Source organism: Ptychodera flava, chromosome 4 (genome assembly GCF_041260155.1).
Source record: "Ptychodera flava strain L36383 chromosome 4, AS_Pfla_20210202, whole genome shotgun sequence".
Lineage (NCBI taxonomy): Eukaryota > Metazoa > Hemichordata > Enteropneusta > Ptychoderidae > Ptychodera > Ptychodera flava.
The window spans coordinates 9,109,071-9,131,505 of record NC_091931.1 but is presented as its reverse complement, the minus strand read 5'-3'; the positions used below and the strand labels follow the sequence as shown (position 1 = coordinate 9,131,505).

General features: G+C 37.3%; 1 protein-coding gene across 1 annotated transcript; it reads left to right on the top strand.

Annotated features, from left to right (window-relative positions):
• Window positions 1–717: 717 nt before the first annotated feature.
• LOC139130587 (uncharacterized) lies at window positions 718–20,507 on the top strand. Its single transcript, XM_070696336.1, has 5 exons — window positions 718–742; window positions 1,692–1,908; window positions 15,546–15,711; window positions 15,887–16,066; window positions 16,605–20,507. The coding sequence occupies exons 1-5, from the start codon at window positions 718–720 to the stop codon at window positions 18,117–18,119; spliced, it is 2,103 nt and encodes a 700-aa protein (XP_070552437.1). The 3' UTR covers window positions 18,120–20,507.
• The last annotated feature ends 1,928 nt before the right edge of the window (window positions 20,508–22,435 follow it).

Below are 22,435 nucleotides of genomic sequence, written 5' to 3'. Positions count from 1 at the left end.
TTGGGACAAGGTATTGTAGAAATAGTCACTAGCTACCACCTGTGCAAAGATGAGGCTAATCCGTCAACGTCGCGCCAAGTTACACTCTCCAGACGTTGCACTGAAATGCCAAAAGCGGAAGAGAGTAAATGACAGAGATTTGTGTATACGACCTTTAGAGTCGTAAAAACTCAGTTAAAAAGCCCGTTCGCTCACATTTTCGGTGGAAACTCCTAGCCGGTAATTAAGTTCAAGACTTTTTTACACAATTGTCTGAATTTGAGGTATCATTGAAATAATACATGACGTGAAAATTGGAAGAAAATGAACATTGAAACAGCCAGTTCGCGGCGTAATCGTTAAGCTTTATTTACAGAACAACTGTCACTCGGAGTTAAATCTGGGGATAATCTTCTTGTTAATATAGACTAGCGTATTAACTGTACACTGTAGTGTTCCTTATAAAGCTAAGAAATGGCTGGCTTCGTACATTTTTCGTAAAAAGTTATGTGATTTTGCATGCGAAGTCCGATGATATTATGTTTTCCTCTCCTTGGTTGCGAAATCGTCAGAGCGTTTTCAGCTTCCTGTCCGGAGAGAGGCACGTAGCAATATACAAACGCAGTGACCTTTGACTTATTGCCAACGGGTACTTATAAATTCTAGGCCTTGTATCAGCTTAATGTACAACCGACCGAGAGCCGGTGAGGACACACCAGCTGCTACACTACAGTTAGAATGGCGACTGGAGAACTCCCAAAAGGTTGGTTTAGATGAATCTGTGACGATTAATGCTAACACGTTTGTGCCTAAAGTACACCGATACAACAAATAGTACACAAATTGAAGCCATTATTTCTGATAATTTCATTCGGCACTAGTTACAATGGCAGTTCGAAAAAATTGTACGTGATCATGTCCCATTTGTAGACGTGGCATGTGATTTACATCAAGCTAATCTAACCTCAATCATTGTTACTCTGATGTTCTTGCATGGGCAGCTGATACGAACATCAACAGTTTTTGCATTAAGAGATTTAACGTAATTTCATTTAATTTATTCATCGCATGCTGCATCGTATCAAAATTGTACGACAGGGAATCAGGATAAAAGCGTTGTGTTGTTCGCGTTCTATCTTCTTTCTGCTTTGGTACATATGATGACCTGCAAGAAATTTGTGAATTTGCACGCCTTGGTTTCGTAAAACTTTTGTTCTGATACTTTAAAATATCTAAATACGCTTCATTTCGAATATTATTGTATAAGCACCATGACACCATTCCGGAGCAAGAGAATTGTGAATGAAGCTTTCATTTTCTTGGATATTTGGACATATCAAAGAAAGATTTCGGAGAAGTATTGATATATGAATCAAAAATATTGTGACAATGCTTGATATAAAATTATAAGGAATCGAAATATATCATTCTTTACAACCATTTATATTTGTGGAAACATCGTTTTCATCAATGGCATCATAATTACTCGGACAGGAACCCACTGTATGTCAATGTATCTGAAAGAAACTTGTTAAACGGCTTTTTAGAAATTTACAGCAAATTGACAATGCAATAACTTCGATCTTGGTCCGCTTTGCTCCTTTAAACGCAAAAATGTCAAACTTATAGCAACGGACTATTTATACGCAATAAATTTTAGACCATACGCTGCAAATGTCAAGATTTACATTTTCTTATTATTTCTCTCTAAGTCCCTCAGCGTGCACTAGATGATGACAAGATAAAAGACAGTACAGATAAACATCCGGTCAGCGGCAGTTACCATGATGTTAGGACCAAAGGAAAAATTTTCGAACTCCGTGTCGATGTCGACAAACTTAGTAAATATTCTCCAGTCCTGAATGTTATCAGCGGGGAGTTAATAGAAAATGGCCAAATAGAAGTTTACTTCAAGTCATCAGAAGTCAAGTAAGTTTAATTTTTCACGATTGCACAATATTCAGCCCTTTCTGTCAAATAGTTAATTTTTAGTCCCAACAAACATCGTCCGGGGGACAAATGAATTTGATTATGTCCTTTCGTCCGTCCGTCCTCTCTCGCAAAGTTCTCAAAGACGCCTGGAACGATTTCTTTCATACTTTGTACAAGGATTACTCTCAATGTCATACATCGATTTTTTATGATCCGATCCAATATGCCGCGTGACGGCCATTTGTTTCCTGTATTTAAGTCCACGCACAGCAGCTCGAGATTGGCCGATTAAGATAATAAAGAATAATGCTATTAAATCTAGTTTTGTGTACGAGCATTTTTAGTCCCGACTGACAATGTCCCTAAAGACTTATAAGTTTGGTCATGTCCATGTGTCCGTCCATATGTCCATTCACGCAGATATCTCAGACATGCCTGAGCCAATTTCTTTCAAACTTAGTACAAAAACAAAACACAGTAGCTCATATATGCACGTCCGATCTGCATAATTAGCGTGAATTTGCATAATTAGGGACTTTTTAGAAAAGTTCTCTTTCTGTTGCGACAGCGCCAGATTTAATGAAGTTTTGTAAGGATGTTATTCATACAGTGCTCTAATAGCACACAACAACATATGTAAATATTGTGTCAATTAATGGCTATTTTGCATATTTTATGAATTTTTGTAATTAGGGTGATATGTCTAGCGCTACAGTTCCAAATTTGATGAGACCTTGTACGGATGTTGATTTCTCATGACCGTAATGCCGTTTGAAGACATTGAGAAGTATCATATCAATTAATTGCTAACTTGCATATTTGATTAACTTCCATAATTACTGTGATAGGTCTAGAACTGATGCATAAAATTTGATGGAAAGTAATACAGATGTTGACCTCTTTGCAGAGAAATGGCATGCAAAGATATGTAGCAGTATCATGTCAATTAATTGCTGATTTGCATATCTAATGAATTTTCGTAATTAGGCTGATATGCCAAGAAATAATTCAACAAATTTCATAAAACTTGATACAGATGTTGAGCTCACATAGCTTTAACGGTGAATAATTACGTTTATCAGTGTCATGTTAATAAATTTTACGTTTGCATATTTCATGACTTTTCGTAATAAGAATGATATGTCCAGAAATATTGCATAGAATTTGATGAAATTTGCTACAGATATTGATCCATTAGTGCTGAAATAAAACTCAATGACACTTAGCAGTAGTGTTGAAATTTATTGCTTATTTGCATATAATGATTTTTGGGGTAAAAGTCCAGAAGCACTGCATCACATTTTATTAAATTGAGTACAGGTGTTATAGGATACAAACCGTTTTGGCAACATTCTGTCGATTAATTACTAATTGACTTATTTTATGACCTTTGGTAGATAGGGTGCCAGCCCAGATTGGTTTTACGTTTTCACCACCACGGAACTAATTCTCGCAATTTAGCCCCATCTGTATCGCAGTATCTTTAATCGCAAATCCAATTCATGAACAGGATTCTATCCTCTCCGAGGACTCGTAATCAATTTACCCAATAATGGGACTGTGTCATCAACGATGACTTACTTGTCTTTATTTGGCATTTGTGATAAAGCCCGCATAACTTCAGTGTACTGAGTGAGAATGACAGGGGGTTTCGTACGATGTAAACGAAAGTACTCGTTTCACACTTGTGGCTATGGTAGTTACAGAGGATATGCTGACGGATAAACTTCGGAATGGCGAAAAAAGTCGACTGCGTTTGGGGAACATACCCTTCTACAACTTTTCAAGCCGACTACCAAACCATACATAATGCTAGACGGCGAACCAAACTGACTTCAAGATTCAGAGAGCGATTATACGGGTTGTTAGTAGATAAAGGTGTTCCACAGGCCCTTTAAGAATTATCTAATTAGCCGGTGTTCAATCATAATCCTCATCAAAGTAAACTTCAGCACGGTGAAATTCAATTGGATACTTTTGTATCAGAATTTAAAATAAGTAAGCAGGCCGTCGTCCAAGATGACCGTCAAGTTTGATCTTACACGTTTATAAGGGTCTAGGCTTATGATTTGATCGTCAAATTTACATTTCCCGAAAGATTTCAATCCAGTCCTTATCATCCCATGCACAGTCAGAACGAAATTAACTCACCATGTATAGCTCCGCTAACGAGACTAAGTCTTCCAATTCACAGTGCTTATACAACTGAAAGAGGCACATATAGCCTTAAAAACGCCATGTACGCGTTATTTTTCCACCGCCGACGAATGCAATTCCGGCCCGTATGATCAGTAAAGATAAGGCAAAAAAATACTGTGCTGTTCTGATAACATGGTTTTAAAAAATAGGGTAGGTAGGTCGGCAGGATTTTTTTTCCAAAATATTTTAATTTTCAAATATGCATTTTCAGGGGTTCGGGGCGGCCAAACACTGACCTACTTTAAAAAAAAGTGTAAGTAAATAAATAATGAATAAATAAATAAATAAATAATAAATAAATAAATAAATAAATAAATAAGTAAATATAGATATAAAGCTTCTGTATGCATTAGGTGATAATTTAATTAGAGTCCAGACTGACGGTCATTAGTCAATGATACAAATGAATGTTATAGATACACATGCTGTGTTGGCAAGCTGAATATTCGACCGTTCAATATGCTGTATGCAGTAGAACAAGCACGCAGTTGTGTAAACTAAACCAAATATTGTGTTACGTGCAGAGAAAACGAACAAAAGGGTGAACTCAGCAGTAAACATTTAAACAAAATTTATTACGAAAATAAATCTAATTGCTAAGTCAGGGATAGAGTACAAGCTTTAAAAGTGTACAGACTACTTATCTCCGCTGGGACGACAAAGCTCCAGTCTCAGAGTTGTAACAGTCAGTCGGATGAATGAACAGTCCTTTGGCTGGCAGGCTTGAAGTTGCACAAAGTCCTCAGTATAAATCATGTTTTTCAAAGTTGATGAAATCGCTCAAGAGCACCCTGACTTTCTGGATGATAGGCGGATGACCTATACTGTTTAATGCCTAGCTGATCCATTACTTGTTGAAAAATACCAGACATAAAGTTGGAGTCTTGATCGGACTGGACAAATTTAGGGAGGCCGAATAAAGTGACAAATTTGACTAAAGCTTTCACTATAGTCTTTGTCTTTATATTTCTCAGAGGTATGGCTTCTGGGAACCGAGTTGATGTACACATTATTGTCAACAGTACTCATTTCCTGATCTTGTTTTTGGTAGGGGCCCAACACAGTCTATTAGAATCCTACTAAATGGTTCTTGAAATGCAGGAATTGGCTGTGAAGGGGCCTTTGGAATGGTCTGATTCGGCTTTCCTACCATTTGACATGTGTGACAAGTTTTATAGAAATGTGTTACATCCTGCCTGAGATCTGGCCAATAAAAGTGACTGAGAATTTTATGATAAGTTTTCCTTACTCCCAAATGACCAGCTCAGGGCGTGTCATGGGCCAGGCGCAATATTTCAGCACGATAGGGCTATGGAACCACAATTTGATGTTTTATAGCCCAATCGTCATCAACCAAACGTCTGGAGGTCTCCATTTACGCATGAGAATACCAGATTTTGTATAATAGGAAACAGAGCTATCTGAAGCTTAACCTTCATCATCTACCCTGGCAAACAAACACATAATATCTGGGTCTTTGTGTTGTTCTGCAATGATATTTGATCTAGAAAATGTCTGACTTTTGTCAGCAGAAGTTTTACTGGAAGTTTCAAATCCTTGAGGGATGACGGAATGATCCTCGTAAACACCTGACTGAGAAAGGTGTCATTTAAGTCAACATCTGTGACATTATTTTTGAGAGTATTTTGATTCTCGGAAGTTTTCTTTGACATGGCTCGAGTAATAGCACATGAAGGAAAAAGGCCGGGAATTTCTTCCTCTATTGGCTCTGGATTCTGATCTAAACTAGGATTATCAGTCACGAGTGGATTAGTAATGACCTTGTCCCCAGCAAGGTCGTTTCCAAGATGAAGGTGAATCCCTTCAAAAGGCAAAAAAGGCCTAATACCTAAAGTCACAGGTCCAGAAACAAAGTTCGAAGACAAATAGACATTATGGAGAGGAACAGGAATGTAGTCATTGCAATCTACCCCCTTAATAAGAACTTTAGAACCTGAAATGGCTTTTCAGAAAACGGCAGGGCATCTGCCAACAAAAAAGACTGGGAAGCCCCGGTATCTCTCAAATTTTGACAGGGGTAGTGGAAGAAAAATCACTAGAAAGTGATATAAACCATCATGAATAAATGGTTCGAAAATACCCATAATACTATCTTGAGAAGAATTGACCTTGACCTCATTAATTGGGGATAAGAGGGGTTTAACCTTAGAAAATGTGTTACACACATTATTAGACTCTAATTGAGTGATGAAGAAATAAAGCCGGTGGGCTTAGATCCACTTTGACCACTTTGACCTTCACAGTTTCTTTTCAATTTGAAACACTCTGACATTAAATGACCGTCTTCCTTACAATAATTACAAGAAAGTGTACAGAATTGTTTGTCAGAAGGAGATGAGACTTGGGATCTGATGATACTCAAAAGTATTGAGTATTTAAAGGGACCCCCCTGGACTTCAGCGCGCCAATTTCCAGCTCTCGGCGTAGGTCCAGACAGTTTTGACCGTACTCACAACCTCGAGGTTAGTCTCTCTCCTTTCATTTATGTACATTTACAGATTTTCAGATACTTGTAACCCCACATTGCTCGTTTTTCTATACAATTCAACCATTGTAATTTTTTAGTCTCTCCTGTCATTCATGTACATTTCCAGATTTTCACAGACTTATAACTCTACATTGCTCGTTTTTCTTGTTACGTGCAGAAAAAACGAACAAAAGGGTGAACTCAGCAGTTAACGTTTAAACAAAATTTATTACGAAAATAAATTTAATTGCTAGGTCGGGATAGAGTACAAGCTTTAAAAGTGTACAGACTACTTATCCCAGCTGGGACGGCAAAGCTCCAGTCTCAGAGTTGTAACAGTCAGTCGGATGAGTGAACAGTCCTTTGGCTGGGAGGCTTGAAGTTGCACAAGTCCACAGTATAAATCCAGCATTGGCAGTGAAGGTCTTGAAAAGTCTTGAGAATGGCTACTGTTGGAGTTTCGAAACACTTGTAGTAACACACAAGAGACACGATCCCAAAAGTCTGACTGGAAGCTGTGCACGTCCCTTTTTATACCCATGTGCTTACATAGAACTTTTATCGACATGCTAATTACTGTTCTAAGATTATCCTCTTACACAACTAATTAAATTTCCAGAACATTCCAAATATGACTAATTGAATTCAAGGTTGTGAGGTCATTAGGGGCAGTGACCTTGAGAATGTTCTATACTAATTGAACTCAGGTCATGATGAGTGTGTGAAAATGACCTACATAACAATTGTCAAAATTATCTCATGTTTATACAGCGTCTAACTACTGACAGTGTCACTATAAGATACTGCCCTGCTACTGCAGTGTCACTTTCACTGCATGCCTAAACATTGACAGAGATGGCGCTGACTCTAATATAAAAGGTAGTTAAACAAGCGTTTGGTTCACATGACGCTCATGACAGCAAAATATGCATGTACACAAGATCAGGCCAGAGAGCAAGGTTTGTGGTATCTGTTAATTAGAATGATCATATATTAAAGAAAAAGATGGGATCACCATGCTTGATTTCCAAAATTTACACATTCTTCAATTTTTTTCCCCAAAATATTTTTATTTTTAAATATGCATTTTTCGCGGGTTTAGGGCGGTCAAACACTGGCCACAGCATTTACAGAAAAATGTATGATACATATGAAAGGAAAAAAATACATATGAAAGGAAAAAATGAGGATGTCGTTTACATCCTTGTTCAAGCAAGAATCAAAGGCCAAGTAACGAACGCGTTATTTTACGGGTTTAATTGTTTACTTTCTTTTTGTTGCTTCCGTGCTTACGTACTTCTAAAAAGTTAAGGGTCGACAGGTTCAAAAGTAGGGTACGTCAGGTTATCGGAACAGCACAACTTGTTTTGTTCGGCCTAAGCAGAAGTTGTCGCCGAGGGTTAAAATAGTCAGTGAGTCATACTTTTCCTTCATGTGCGTTATCCAAGCTGGCCATTTTCAATTTTGACAGAGAGGTCAGAGATCACATAGAGCTAAGATTACGCAATTTTTTTTCTGGTCATGTCTAAACTGAAGCTATTAACTTAAGTCTTGGTTCAGTGTTAAGTCAGTAATTTGTCCCTGGCCACATTTATCTCTATGAACGAAGTGGATGAGTAGGATATTCGGAATTAATATATACTTCGTTAGAAGATGGACACTCATTATAACAAATGAGAATGGCATTTACTCTATGTGACAAAGGATATTAGCCTGCTGAAATTGTAACTCGAGTGGAGTTTCATCATACTCGGTTCTACTGGCGTGTTCGTCCTCAATTACAAAAGTATTACAAATGTACCCTTTGTGTCTCGCTAGGACTGGATTATGTACGAAGCAATTCCCTGATGAAACATTCAAATGGATGTGAAGAGAGTTGGTACTGTAGTATTCCTATTGTCACAAATTCGAAGCTGAAATTCCCTTAGAAGTTGTCTGGTCACACTGTAACCAGACAAAGACTTAAGACTTAACCCTTCCTGAAAAGACAACCACTTTAAAGTGATGAGCACTAAATGTTTAGTCTAATATTATTATATGAGGCTACGTTTAAAACAAAAACGGTGAGAGGGGATGGAGGAATTTAGGGGGATTCGAAACTTTGGAGATAGTAGAGGGGGACTTGAAAGTTTTGCTATGCTTGTCGAGGGGACCTGAGAATTGTTTGGTCCCCTTTTACTTTTTATATTTTCTGACACATTTCAAAAGTTTTGGTAGGTAATTTAATAATAAAAAAATACCATTTTTATATCATCCAAGTGTTGTTTCCCTGTAGTTTCTTTCTTCTTGTACGTATTTCTATGATCTGTTATTTCAATTTTTTGAATGAGCCCCGATGAAAATGACTGTTTAATAAATGTGTAAAATGTTCAATAAAACTGTAAAATATTAAGTGTAAATAAATAAATAAATAAGTATAGATATAAAGCTTGTGTATGTATTAGGTGATAATTTAATATAAATGTAAATTTTACTATAATCCAAACGGGATTCGAACCCCCACACACTCACGGCAACATCGCCTAGCTGCTAGGCCTCACACAAAACCAGTCGGCCACTGCTTCCAACCCAAAAGAGTTGGTCACAGTAACCGACTTAGATGTTTCAATTCTGTGCGCGACCGAGCAACACGGTATGCGTGAGCAGACGACACACAGACACAGTACACACACAAAGTACACACATGTATAGTAATCGGAAAGTACGAAGCTTTTTACTGAGCTATCAGACAGACTCGGGGACAAGTAAATATCCACCAGCAGAACTGTCCACTCAGGTTATAGAAATATAAATTTTAATAAGTAGAGTCCAGACTGACGGTCATTTGTCAATGATATAAATGAATGTTATAGATACACATGCTGTGTTGGCAAGCTGAATACTCGACCGTTCAATATGCTGTAGGCAGTAGAACAAGCACGCAGCTTTATAAACTAAACCAAAATATTGTCAAAATTATCTCATGTTAATACAGCCACTAACTACGGGCAGTGTCACTATCAGGTACTGCCGTGCTACTGCAGTGTCACTTTCACTGCATGCCTAAACATTGACAGAGCTAGCTCTGACTCTGATGTACAAGATAGTTTAACAAGCGTTTGGTTCAAATGACGCTCATGACAGTAAAACATGCATGTACACAAGATCAGGCCAGAGAGCAAGGTTTGTGGTATCTGTTAATTAGAATGATCATATATTAAAGAAAAAGATGGGGATCACCATGCTTGATTTCCAAAATTTACACATTGTTCAATTTTTTTCCCCAAAATATTTTGATTTTTAAATATGCATTTTTGGGGGTTCAGGGCAGTCAAACACTGGCCACAACATTTACAGAAAAATGTATGATACATATGAAAGGAAAAAACTTAAACAACATCCTCGTTCAAGCAAGAATCAAATGCCAAGTAACGAACGCGTGATTTTACGGGTTCAATTGTTTGATTTTTTGGTTATTTCCATGTTTACGTACTTCTAAAAAGTTATGGGTCGACAGGTTGAAAAGTTTGGGTACGTCGGGTTATCGGAACAGCACAACTTGTTTTGTTCGGCCTAAGCAGAAGTTGTCGCCGAGGGTTAAAATAGTCAGTGAGTCATACTTTTCCTTCATGTGCGTTATCCAAGCTGGCCATTTTCAATTTTGAGAGGTCAGAGATCACATAGAGCTAAGATTACGCAATTTTTATTTTTATTTTATTTTTTGGTTTTTTTTATGGTCATGTTTAAACTGAAGCTATTAATTTAAGCCTTGGGTCACTGTTAAGTCAGTAATTATTTGTCCCTGGCCACATTTATCTCTATGAACGAAGTGGATGAGTAGGACATTCGGAATTAATATACACTTCGTTAAAAGATGGACACTCCTCATAACAAAGGAGAATGGCATTTATTCTATGTGACAGAGGATATTAGCCTGCTGAAATTGTAACTCGGGTGAAGTTTCATCAACCTCAGTTCTACCGGCGTGTTCGTCCTCAATTACAAAAATATTACAAAGGTACCTTTTATGTCTCGCTAGGACTGGATTTATGTACATGTACGAAGCAATTCCCCGATGAAACATTCAAATGGATGTGAAAAGAGTTGGTACTGTAGTATTCCTGTTGTCTCAAACTCGAAGCTGAAATTCCCTTAAACCTTGTCCGGTCACATTTGTCATGACCACAAGTACTCAACAAGGCAAAATGAAAGTTGTCGTCTACTGCGTTTTTTAACAAGTAAAACGACTCCAAACAGACCCGCTGGCTGCAACAAAAGATGGTCAAATAAAGGAAACTATACACAAAATTATGGTTAAAAATGTCTTATCCTTATTTAATCACAGAGCGTCACATAGTAACAGCAAAAGCAACTATTCATAATATTGAAATTATTTGTTCTACAAGCGTGACCAGGTACGAACAAAAAATTGTTTAAACTTAAAAAATTAACAGAATGTTCACAGACCCGACGACGAGAGCTCTCTCCTCACTTTAATCATGCTGGTTCTCAGTGCCCACTCCGCTCCACGACGCGTCAGTCCACGGAAACAGCCACAGAGCTGGACACACAAGTTCAGACAATATTCAGCTGCTTGACGCACAAGTTCAGACAATATTCAGCAGCTTGACGCACAAGTTCAGACAATATTCAGCAGCTTAACGCACAAGTTCAGACAATAATCCACGTGGAAGTCGCAACAAGAAACTCTTACCATAGGACACTCGATTGATAATGAAACATATATACTTGTACACAAGATCAGGCCAGAGAGCAACATATAGAAGACTAGGAGACTTAACAATTACCATGGATGTTTGAATTCTGGCAAATGAGAATAGTCAAATATTGGAGAAAATGATGGGGTCACCACGCTTGATCTTATACAAATCTATGATGAAATCAAATCAATTTCTCACATCACTTATCAATATGTAAAACCATTCATTTCCAGTTCATGCAGTTTTGCTCTAGGGTCTATGATACAGTGAATGAAATTCAAACATTTCATCGCACAGTAACAAAAAAGTAAACCTTTGAACAGTAAAGACTAATTTAAATGAGAAAATGTGTGACTAAATGGAATAATTTATTTTTTACCAAATTTACAATTTTCACAGCCAACAATTCTGAGATTAGAACATTTATCTAATTGAATATTTTTACCTTTCAGTATTGTCATTTTTTAAAAACATTTTAAGTACCAATTAAGTTGTATATGTCTTGTACTTTTCGGAAAAATGTTTTTCGGTAGGTTACTGTGCTCAATTTTTCACAATTTGGCAAAATGTCGCCAAGGAATTCACAATTTGCATACTCTTTCATAATTTTCAGTTTGTGTGCTCTTTAGCTGATGCCATTGATCTTTGCCAGAGTTGGATAAACTAAAGTATGCTGGGGCGGATAAATCCAAAAAGTCCACTGATGCATTTAAAAATGAATCAAATTAAGAATTTGCCCTATAGTTATAGGGCTCTAACACCTGTTGATAAGATGTATAGTGTCGAACAACAGCGTAAGAACTATGCAAGAAAAGTTTATTTTTACTCCGACCGCTTTTCGGGGCAGTAACTATAACATATTATCAGACATATACTTTTCAGCGCGCCCTTTCGGCGCGTGACTTTAATATATCAGACATATATATCAGTGATATCTGCATTTTTGGTATGTTTTGGCCCGCCCTTCGGGTGCGGATCATTAATATATCACAGATATATATCAGAGATATCTTGATGTTTGCAAATTTAAGGTCTTAGCATCGAGCACTGTGATTTCCCACGAGGACATCAGGCCGTATTCTTTGATATATATATTATATATATATATATATATATATATATATATATATATATATATATATATCACCATTTGTTTTACCTTTGTCGCGGGGTGTCACTCTGTTTTTGAAAGTTGGAATACAAGGGTCTGCAATTTGTTTGAGTGTCCTGTTTGCCTTGCAGAGCTCGACAAGTCTACATGTTGCTTATCATTAGGAAAGTAATATTTGCAACAATTTGAGTCTTTGGTGTTAGATAACAGCGCGCGGTGAACGTTTCCCATACACTGTCCAGTCTACAATCACGACATTCATTTCAGCATGTCACGCACAACAAGCTTAACACTGCACTACAGACACATCACCAAAGTTTTCTTCTGGGTGTTTAATTTTTGAACTTTATGAAGGAACAAGCTTTAGTAAACTCTTTTCAAAATAAACTTTTCTTCTACTCTCCATGTCAGCAATCACGACAACAGTTCCTTTGGCATACAGTCTGTTGCATGTCCAGTGCAGTCAATTCTATCAACAAGTTTGAATCAATAGGGCCTTCAATTAATATTATCAACCGGAAAATTCTTAACACTCCTCATGCTCCTGCGTGAAACTTTTTTCCTGCTTTCTCTTTTGTCTCAGTTAAATGAAACTTCTTCATTGACACTTCTCTCAAATACATAACACAGCAGCAAAATGGACTGGAAAAAAGTGTTGGTTTTACACATGCAAGTGCGATTCTCAATCAACACAGTACATTTTGTGCCATTAAATAACATATCCAGCGTTTCTGAAATAATTCACTGTATTTTGGCACGTAATTTCCCAGACGGCATCACACACGGCAACGGGTATTAAAGTTAGCATGTAGGAGACGGCGATAATGTTCTTCACCTTGCCGAAGCAATGTTCAACTGAACGTCCAGAGTCAGTCAGGTTGATGTTGAGGACTTTCTTCGAGATATAGATCCGACATGTACACTCAAAAAATATGCCAGTGATTTTCGTCGGAGTTGTATTTCCCAAATCAAGGTAAATACCTGAAACAAAACTTTGGTGATGTGTAGAGCAGTGTCAAGCTTGTTGTGAGTGGCATGCTAAACGACTGTCGTGATTGTAGACTAGTCAGTGTATGGGAAACATTCACAGCGCGCTGTAATCTAAGACCAAAGACTCAATTTGTTGCAAATGTTTAGTTTTCTAGTGATAAGCAACATGTAGACTCGTCGAGCTCAATCAAAGTCCACTGTATCTACTTGCGTCAATTAAGTTATGGGCAATGCACCGCAATATCGCGCTGAGCCCCTACATCAATACACGCCAAAGCGACGACTGCACTTTTCTTTAGATTCTCGACTTCTCAGTATTGAGGCTTGGATCTCATTTGTGCTTGATCTAGTTTTTCATCTACTTCTTTCTCTTCTCTTTTTTGTCAACCTCGGACTCAAAACCATTACACGTAAACTTCTGAAACATCAAGTTTAATCTACAAAAATTACTTTTGTAAGAGCGCACCAAATTTGAACTAAAATGTTACGAATATCATTGTTACTGGAGTGCTTGAATTTTTCATAAAGTGGTTTCAATCAGTCACGCGGTTTGGTCGTTATATTGGTATTTGCAAAAAACCTACTAGAACCAAGAAATAATATTCTAAAATTCTTCTTCACAGTGATCAACAGACCATCTGTATTAAAACTTTGCCACATTTCCATTAGTGCGAGTAATTGCAAGTTTGCGCCCGCTGTTTCAATTTGTTGCCTTGGTGGCGACAAGACAGGACTTTGGAAAAGACCATTTGAGCTCAACGTTTACCTTTAAACTCATTAATGTGATTACAAAATTGTCCACTGAGCTGTTAAATAAGTCAAATACACTACAAGTGAAGAAATGACCCGAGCAACCATGACCACGCCCATAGCAATATCAAACTCAATGTTTTTCGCGCCAAAGTAACAAGAGTGACAGCTGCTCTATTCAATAAGAACATAGTAATCTTAGCAACATTGAGCACACCGACAGCGACAGGAAAATTTTAATAAATTTAACAAAAATAGCCTTTCTGCAGTGTACAAGTGGCAATGTCACCACACACATTTGAATAAGTGACTCTAGCACCCATGCCACGCCCATAGCAACATATTTTTCTTGCCAATTGTACAAGGATACGGCTGCTCCACTCAGTAAACACCTTAGATATGACCAATCCTTCTTAGCAACAATGACGCACCCACAGAAACAAGCAAATGGTGGATTATTTTTAGCAAACGCATCCATAAAGCAGTGTGAAAGCGCTAATAATGCTGCAAAAAACTGTCAAATCATACTTTTAATAGCAATAACGTCCTTAGCAACAAAAATCCCATATTTTTCTGACCATATTGAACATCGTTAACACTACTCCTCTTGACAAACAACCTAAATATCACTTTGTCTTCCCTGGTGACTAGTCCCATAACAACAAGCCAATGGCATTTTTTGCAGCAAAAGTATCAACTATGCACTGGACACAAATCAAGACAATATGCTAGAAACCGTGACAAGAGCTTGGACCCCGCCAAGGCTTCTTGCAGCTTTAATTTCAATTGATCTTGGTATCTTAGAGGGATTCAGCACTGATAAATTCCAATAAGGCGCGTCTTGTATATAAATTATTTTAGAATAACTATTCCCTCCTTTCACACTTAAGGAAGTGAAGTTGCCCTGCTTTTCATTTATGATAGTTCATTAAATTTTATAAATAGTTTCATTTGAGGAAGGTCTTCTAGATCTCTGCAGTTTGTAGCTCTAGCAGGAATACAAAGAATGTTGGGGTGCTGATACGTCGAACCGAAGTCTACATGTCTAAAAACCAAATAGGAAAGCATTTTACGTCCATATGAGTTACCTAAAACGTAATCGCGTACCGTTCATTGAAACTATTTTTCATTTTGCAGTATATCTACAATTATATCCAATATAGTCGGCCCATTCTTTACGTTTGTGTCAAGTAAGCGTAGCACCTTGTCAATTTACTGAGAAAGATATCATGATCAGTCACTACCTTCTAGAAACTAATATCATATTTTCATCTTGCAACTGGAGTTCAGCTTTCTATTTACAATAATGTGGTGACAAATTTAGTAGATTAAAGGTTCATGATTCCAAAACAATCGCAATAACATGGAATTTATACGCTCTCTGTTTCCTTTTAAGGAAAAAGGAAGATGGCAATTTGATCGGGTATGGTAATGCTATTTCAGGAGGAAGACAGGTACCGACTGCATTCTCAGTCAGTATAAAGTATCTTGATGGTGATTGGACGGCAGAAATCACATTGCGCCAACTTGGCATCGCTCATAAGTGTGTCAGATATAGCAAGGTAAATTTCAATTGCCCACAATGAGTATTGTAATTAAATATCGGAAGTACTTTCAAATGTCTGTAACATCCAGCCTCTTCGCTTTCCCATCGTTTATTTACATCGATATTACCTCCATGTTTGCTTGTACCTGAATATGTAACAACTGTTTCGTGTGTACTTGGCATTTTTGCAGTTTTTCAGGCATGTTACAGTTGATATAGATTACAGTGGAAGTGACGAGTTATTGTTACCGATTTATAATACATCAAGTCACCCTGAAAGGGCTGTGGACGGCGATCGTGAAATCACCGTGTTCAGTGTCCTAGAAGATGCCGGAATCGAAATCACGAATTCTAAGGCCACTTCAAATAAGGTTAGTTCAAATGTAATATACTGATGAAATCATCAAGAGTAATCTGGAAGTGGAGTCTCGGGGATTTTTTCTTAAACTTCGATGAATAACGCCGAACGATACAGTTCCCAATACAAATAGGAAGCTTTTTAATTTTTAATTACAAACCATGAGAAAATGTTTTTGAAAATTACAAATACACATCAATTTTTCACCTTTTTTGTTATTATGCATTTGCATGTATGTAAGAGTATTTCCACTCACGATAGAATGAACAATTTGTACAATGATTCTGAATACAAGTATTTCCAAGAAAAGCGTTTAGGTCATTCTTGTATTGTTATTTTAGTGCAGCAGTAAACATGATTGGCTTACTATAGTGAAGAAGATGACAGAAATTCCTCTTTGCATAACACTGCTCCGATCGAGAATACCATTTGCTTTCAAAAGTAATTCGTTATAATCACATGTAAACTTTTTGTTACTGCTGGTTTTATACATCAATCTTGTGTATTTGTATATACAAAAACAAGAGTTTGGCCACCCATCTCCTTTCTAGGTTTATGACCCTGAGCCCTCTACACCTTGGACCAACTCTGAGCTTTATGAAGTTATGGCTACACATCATGACAAGGACCCCTCAAGATGGAATGTATGGATTCTGCTGGCTCCTCATTACATTAACCCTGACTTATTAGGGTTGATGTTCGACAGCAAAAACCGCAAAGGGTGTGCTGTTTTCACAGGTCACTTGTGGTTTCAAGGGTTGGACTCGCAAGATAGTCAAATAAAAGCTACTGCTCAGAGAAGACTTCTCCATACCATTGTGCATGAGATTGGCCACTCATTTAATTTGTGGCATTCCTTTCTTAAAGGCAAACCAGATTCCCTCTCTTTCATGAATTACGAGCATATCTATAACATCAGAAATGGAAAAGATAGCTACTTCAAGAATTTCCTGTTTTCCTTTGACGATGAGGAGATTCGATTTCTTCGTCATGGCCCAGTAAACTGGGTGCAGCCTGGAGTTTCGCCATTCCTGATGCATTCACCACAACTCAACATGCCAGAGAAAAGTAAAGACAAAATCTCGCAGAGGTTGAAGTTTACTCTAAAACCAAACAAGGTGAGGTATATGCAGATGGAAGTGGTCAGACTGGAACTGAAGCTAAAGAATATGCACAATCAGGTACTCGAAGTTGAAAGTAAGTTAGACCCCACTGCAGGATGGGTTACAATATACATCAGCGATCCTAATGGTACTGTAAAGGCAGTTGATTCCTTGACAAGTGGATCGGTTACTTATTGTCCGAAAGAACTCTACCCACCTCAATCTAAAGATGAGGCAGACAGAATAAGTGAAGTGGTGCCTTTAGTTTATGGGACGAAGGGATTCTACTTCAAAGAAGCAGGGGATTATAGCATCCAGGCTGTCTACTTGTTTGGTAATTACAATGTTGTCACGGAACCAGTGGAAATTACAATCAAGGAATACAAGGGTGAACCGAAGATATTCAATAAATTCTTCACTGACAGAGTTGGTGAGTTCATAGCATTGGGTGGTTCAAGTTCTATGAGATATGAGGAGACAAAATGGTTCATCACAAAGGAGCTTGCAAGCTCCGAAGATTGTAAAGAATTGGCTTTGGAGATAGCAGCACTCTGTTATCGAAATTTCGCTTATTCATCAAGGAAAGCGCTTTCAATAGGAACACAAAGCCTTAAAGTCGAGAAGGAAGATCCCAAAGTGCTCGCTGATGAAGTTCTTGAATCAACAAAACAAGCAATTGATCATCTACACAGCCAAGGAGAGCCGGTTGATAACATTTTCTATCGTCGTCTAGCCGTTCTCCGAGCTGCGTGTCACCTGAGAAAAACACAACCTAGTGAAGCACAAGCTGACAAGGAGGTTAATCGCATGATCGCCGATCTAGAATCTAGAAATGTTAAAGGGTATGTCATACATGAAATGAAAGTAGAATGGAAGAAAAGGCTTGATGACTATCGCAAACCACACGACAAGGGAAGATCAGCAAACTCTGGACCAACAGGCCAGGACAGTGTGCAGATCTGAGCAAGCTCAACGTATAGAAACTGTTTTAGTGTTTAGTCAGGATTCGTTTAGTGTTTATTGTCTGATTGTTGTATGTGAAATGCTACTATAGGGCGTTACTTTACCCGTAAAGTACATGTGAAAATTTCGCTTAATTTGTTATCCATTTGACGAGCGTTTCGAGGCTCTGATTATGAAGCCTTTTAATCAGTCGATTGAGTTAGTGTATTATCACAGTTATTTTAAGGTAAACATGCGTGTTTTAGTTAATATTGTTCTTTGGAAAAGCCTTGAGTCGGGAGAGTGGTATATTTTGTCCTGTTTGCGATTTTGCTCTTTCATAAGATTCTAGTGAATCATTTAATAATTTTTCAGTCTCCTGGTTTTGTGTTTTGTGCCGTTGTTTGGTGGTGTGTTAATTTTGTTTTGTTTGCTTTTTCGAAAACTGGCTGGGCAGATTGCGCAGCATTGTTCTGGATTGAAGTCAAATGTCAATGCTATTTGATGTCAATCGTTTTATGGATGGTTTCAAGCACATCAATATCTGTTTAATCGTTTCAGGTATAGCAACCGAGGAGGCTTACAAACTCATTTTTTAAAGTTCCTTAATATCGTAAAATTGGCCATTCTTCCTTCTTTCATCATTATTTCAGTATCAAATTGTTTTGTGTAATTTCAGTGTTCTTTTTGCAAGTATAAAGTTCACTTTTATTTTTATTTTAGTTTTGTTTCTCCTTAACGTTTTGATTTTTGTTTCCACAAATAAATTCATAAATAGGCCTGAAAATTATATGGTGAAGATTGCATTAGTATTAACTCCGATAAGATGAAATTTGTATTTTGGCCCCCTCCACTTCTTGTGAAACAAATCACCTGCAATATCAACAATCATTGGTACATTGGTGAAATCATGAGTGTCCGTAAACTTTGGACAACCATAAAATTGGATGCAAATTTCTTGTTACAATCACTTTGAACAGGGCGATTTTCAAAGGCTAGTGATTACAGCTGCCATTTTTCATTCCAAAATCAAAAATGAAGTCAAATTCGAATGAAAATTTCATGAAAATTAAAATCAAGAGCAAACTGAATTTTTTTCAATCAGAACATAAATCATAATAAATATTGTAACGACGATGATATATAAATCACAGAAAAGTAACATAAGAATATCAATTGAAAATGAAATCTTTGTTAAACTATTTTGTTTTGGAATCAGGAGGATAATCAAAGTGAGAATGACAATTCATTTAATTTCGACAATAAAAATCAAACTACAAGTGAAGTCGATCATGAAACCAAAATGTGAGTTATTGTCAAAAGAAAATTGATATTGCAGTATTTGTGAAAGCTGGAAAGATTGTCCATATTGCGATATTGAGTAACCTTAAAACATTCTTTCTCGGACTCTTCGGTTGCCTTACTCCAGCTTCTGGTTTCTCAGTGTACATTTTGTGACTATGAATGGTTTGTAGGTATTTGCCCTGTACAGGGATTACTGACAAAATCAGTTGAGTTTTTGTTTCGTTGCTTTTGTTGTTGTTAGTCTTGTTGTTGTGTTTCGTTTTTTCTAATTGCCGATGATTCGTTTTGGGCTTCAATAACCTTGGCTATGAGATGTCCGATAAAATTAATTCACGTTGTTTGTGAATATTAGGCAGTAGTGGTCATTTGGGTCTGCGTATTTTAATGTTGATAAGACAATACATTTCAATGTTTTATTTTTTTTCAGCTTATTGTGATATATTTCTGTGTCAATCTTTTGTGTTTTCTATGCTAAATATTCGCGTCATTTGTCTTTATTTTGTAGATGCCTGTCCATTCACTGAAACTATTCTATGACACCACTTTCTTTGTGGGAAATTTCCTTGTTAATTGACGGTGTTTTATTGTAATGTCTTTTTTATTCATGTTATATTCGGTTTTGTTGTATGTTTGATACTTTTTTCTTAGCAAAGTTTTAAAAGCTGAAGATTGTTGTTTGTTCGGGATTTCTACTTTGCTGTTTGTTATTTTGAATAGATAAGTGTTTGATTGTTTGAAAGACTCTCTCATTCTATAAAGGCATTTGTTGATGTTTACCATGAGCTCATGCGATTTGGCACTATGCCCTGTGCCTGGAATTTATTGTGAGTCTATGGGGGATCTCCAATGATGTTTAAGTTCTCACAGATTTGTCTTCTTTTTATGTCTAATTTTTGTGTGTTGTTGTACGACTGATGCGTTTTTCCTTTCCATTGCTTTTGTTTGTAAAGCTTTTATTAGTCTGATTAATTCCCTGTAGCTGGACTAAGTGTTTGATTGTCATTTTAAACGTGAACGGTAGCTTTCTCTTTGGTGGACGTTATGGCCTTACAAGATTTATTTGAAGCCAAGTTTAGAAGAGAAAATTCGAGCACATGACCATTCCATTTACTTGCGACTTTTTGTTTTTTCTTCGATTTTCAAAAGTATTTTTTTCTACTTTGTAATCGACCTTTATCTATGTATCCACCTGACAAATGTATATAGCTCCTAGCATCCGAAGTTGGCTCAATGGCGCTTTTAGAGATGAGGCAAATGAAAATGGTGTCTGAAAATTTACGATTTTAGGCGTCTTTGGAAAGTGTCGATCTTGGAAGAGGTATTATTGTCAAAGGGTAGAAAGTTCCCAAAGACAGGAGCCGCTGGAGAGAATTCGTCGCGATTGTACAAAGTCACGTTCAATCCGGGTCTGTGCAGAAGGCATGTATCCTAAGAAAGAAGATTGCCTGATGGCGAACGCGTTGTAATCAATAATACAGCTGACGCGAATTGATTCCTTGAAAAACAACTGGCTGTCATGGGCGAATTTATCATTCGAATTTTATGACGGCGTATAAGCTAGCCAAGTGGTAAAATGTAGATGACCAACGGAAGTGGTAAGGATATAAGGTATTGAGGCATTCCTCCAAATCGTAATATAACTGTGACATGTTTCATTACCATATATGACTGAAACTCTCTGTTAGATGTGACGCAATGTGAGACGTGATTTTGATACCAATATTTGATAAATGCTGTAGATTTATATCATGATCGATGGTATCATAGACTCGATAGATCGAGTAGGACAAGAACAACAACGGAGTCGAGTTTGTTCAGAATATCATTATGGACAAAGAGAAGTTCTATTCCCTATGGTGCGGACTGAATACAGATTGAAAATAAGGCTCTAGTAATATTTTGTCGTTCGACGCGTTTATGGACTGAGCAGCAACCACACTTCCAATCAGCTTAAACATACATGGTTGATTGGAGATAGATTTGGTTTCTTGACATTAACTTTGACGATTGCAGAGTTCCATAAATGCAGTACACAAGGAGATTGCGGTGGCAGGTCAATAATTCAGCGATAATCACAAGAACTTTATTTAGACCTTGCTTCAAAACAATGTCGTAAACGGATCCAAACTGCTTGTTTCATTTGATGCATCCTGGATGATGTCATGAATTTCCTTCTCTAAAATGGGTTTGAAATGCTTTGGCATCGCTAAAGTCGTTGTCTTGGCTTCGCGCATCTAAGCTTGAACAGATATCCGTGATCTTCTGAGAAAAAAGGTACTGAACCTTGTACTTAATACAAGAGTAGGCGCATGATTGAGAACTAATTGTCATTTGGTGATCACAAAATTGATGACTGTTTTGAACCTGTAAACTTTTGGTCATGTGTTTTTATTTGGGTTTTTGTATTTGTTGGTTTTTTTTTTTGGGGGGGGGTTATGAGGTCTTTATAGAAAGTCACTTTAGTTTCGCAAATCAGTCTGCGTTTTTGCAGGATTCACAGTAAATCTTTTAGATCTCTCAGATTTTTCGAGTTGTGACCTACGCCACTTTTTTCAGATGACATCTATCCGTATACAGTACTCTCTACTGAGAAGATGGTCTTTAATTCTTTTTAGTTTGATAAAGAGTTCTATCCAGAGACGTTTGCTCATGTCTCTATCGAAACTCTTACCTTTTATTTCCAACGGAGTTGATGACGTTTGTGTAGAGGTTGCTGTAGTTCGGTTGAAGGGAGCCAATCGTTTAATCGAGTAACTCATCAAGATCCAACATGAACTTGTCTTAGTCAGTCAAGTTGATTACTAATTGATGATGATCCCATCAACATTTGAAACCTAAAAGTTTATCAATACCGTAGATGGACCGAGGACTGGCAATTCCGAGTTCTGATCAATGGTTGTTGATTTCTTGCAAGTGATACATCAGCAGATGAAGGATACAATGATTAACGAACTGGGTAAGTCAAACACTTTGAATGCAAAACAATTCACTGGCATTTAGCGATTAACCTATTTGTTAATGCAGCTAGCCTA

What these genes read in the sequence shown, in the direction of transcription:
- LOC139130587 (XM_070696336.1), top strand. Translation starts at nt 718, where the DNA reads ATGGCGACTGGAGAACTCCCAAAAG. An exon ending in TTCAAGTCATCAGAAGTCAA is followed by an intron (nt 1,909 to 15,545) that starts GTAAGTTTAATT and finishes TTTCCTTTTAAG; the next exon opens with GAAAAAGGAAGATGGCAATT. An exon ending in CTAAGGCCACTTCAAATAAG is followed by an intron (nt 16,067 to 16,604) that starts GTTAGTTCAAAT and finishes TCTCCTTTCTAG; the next exon opens with GTTTATGACCCTGAGCCCTC.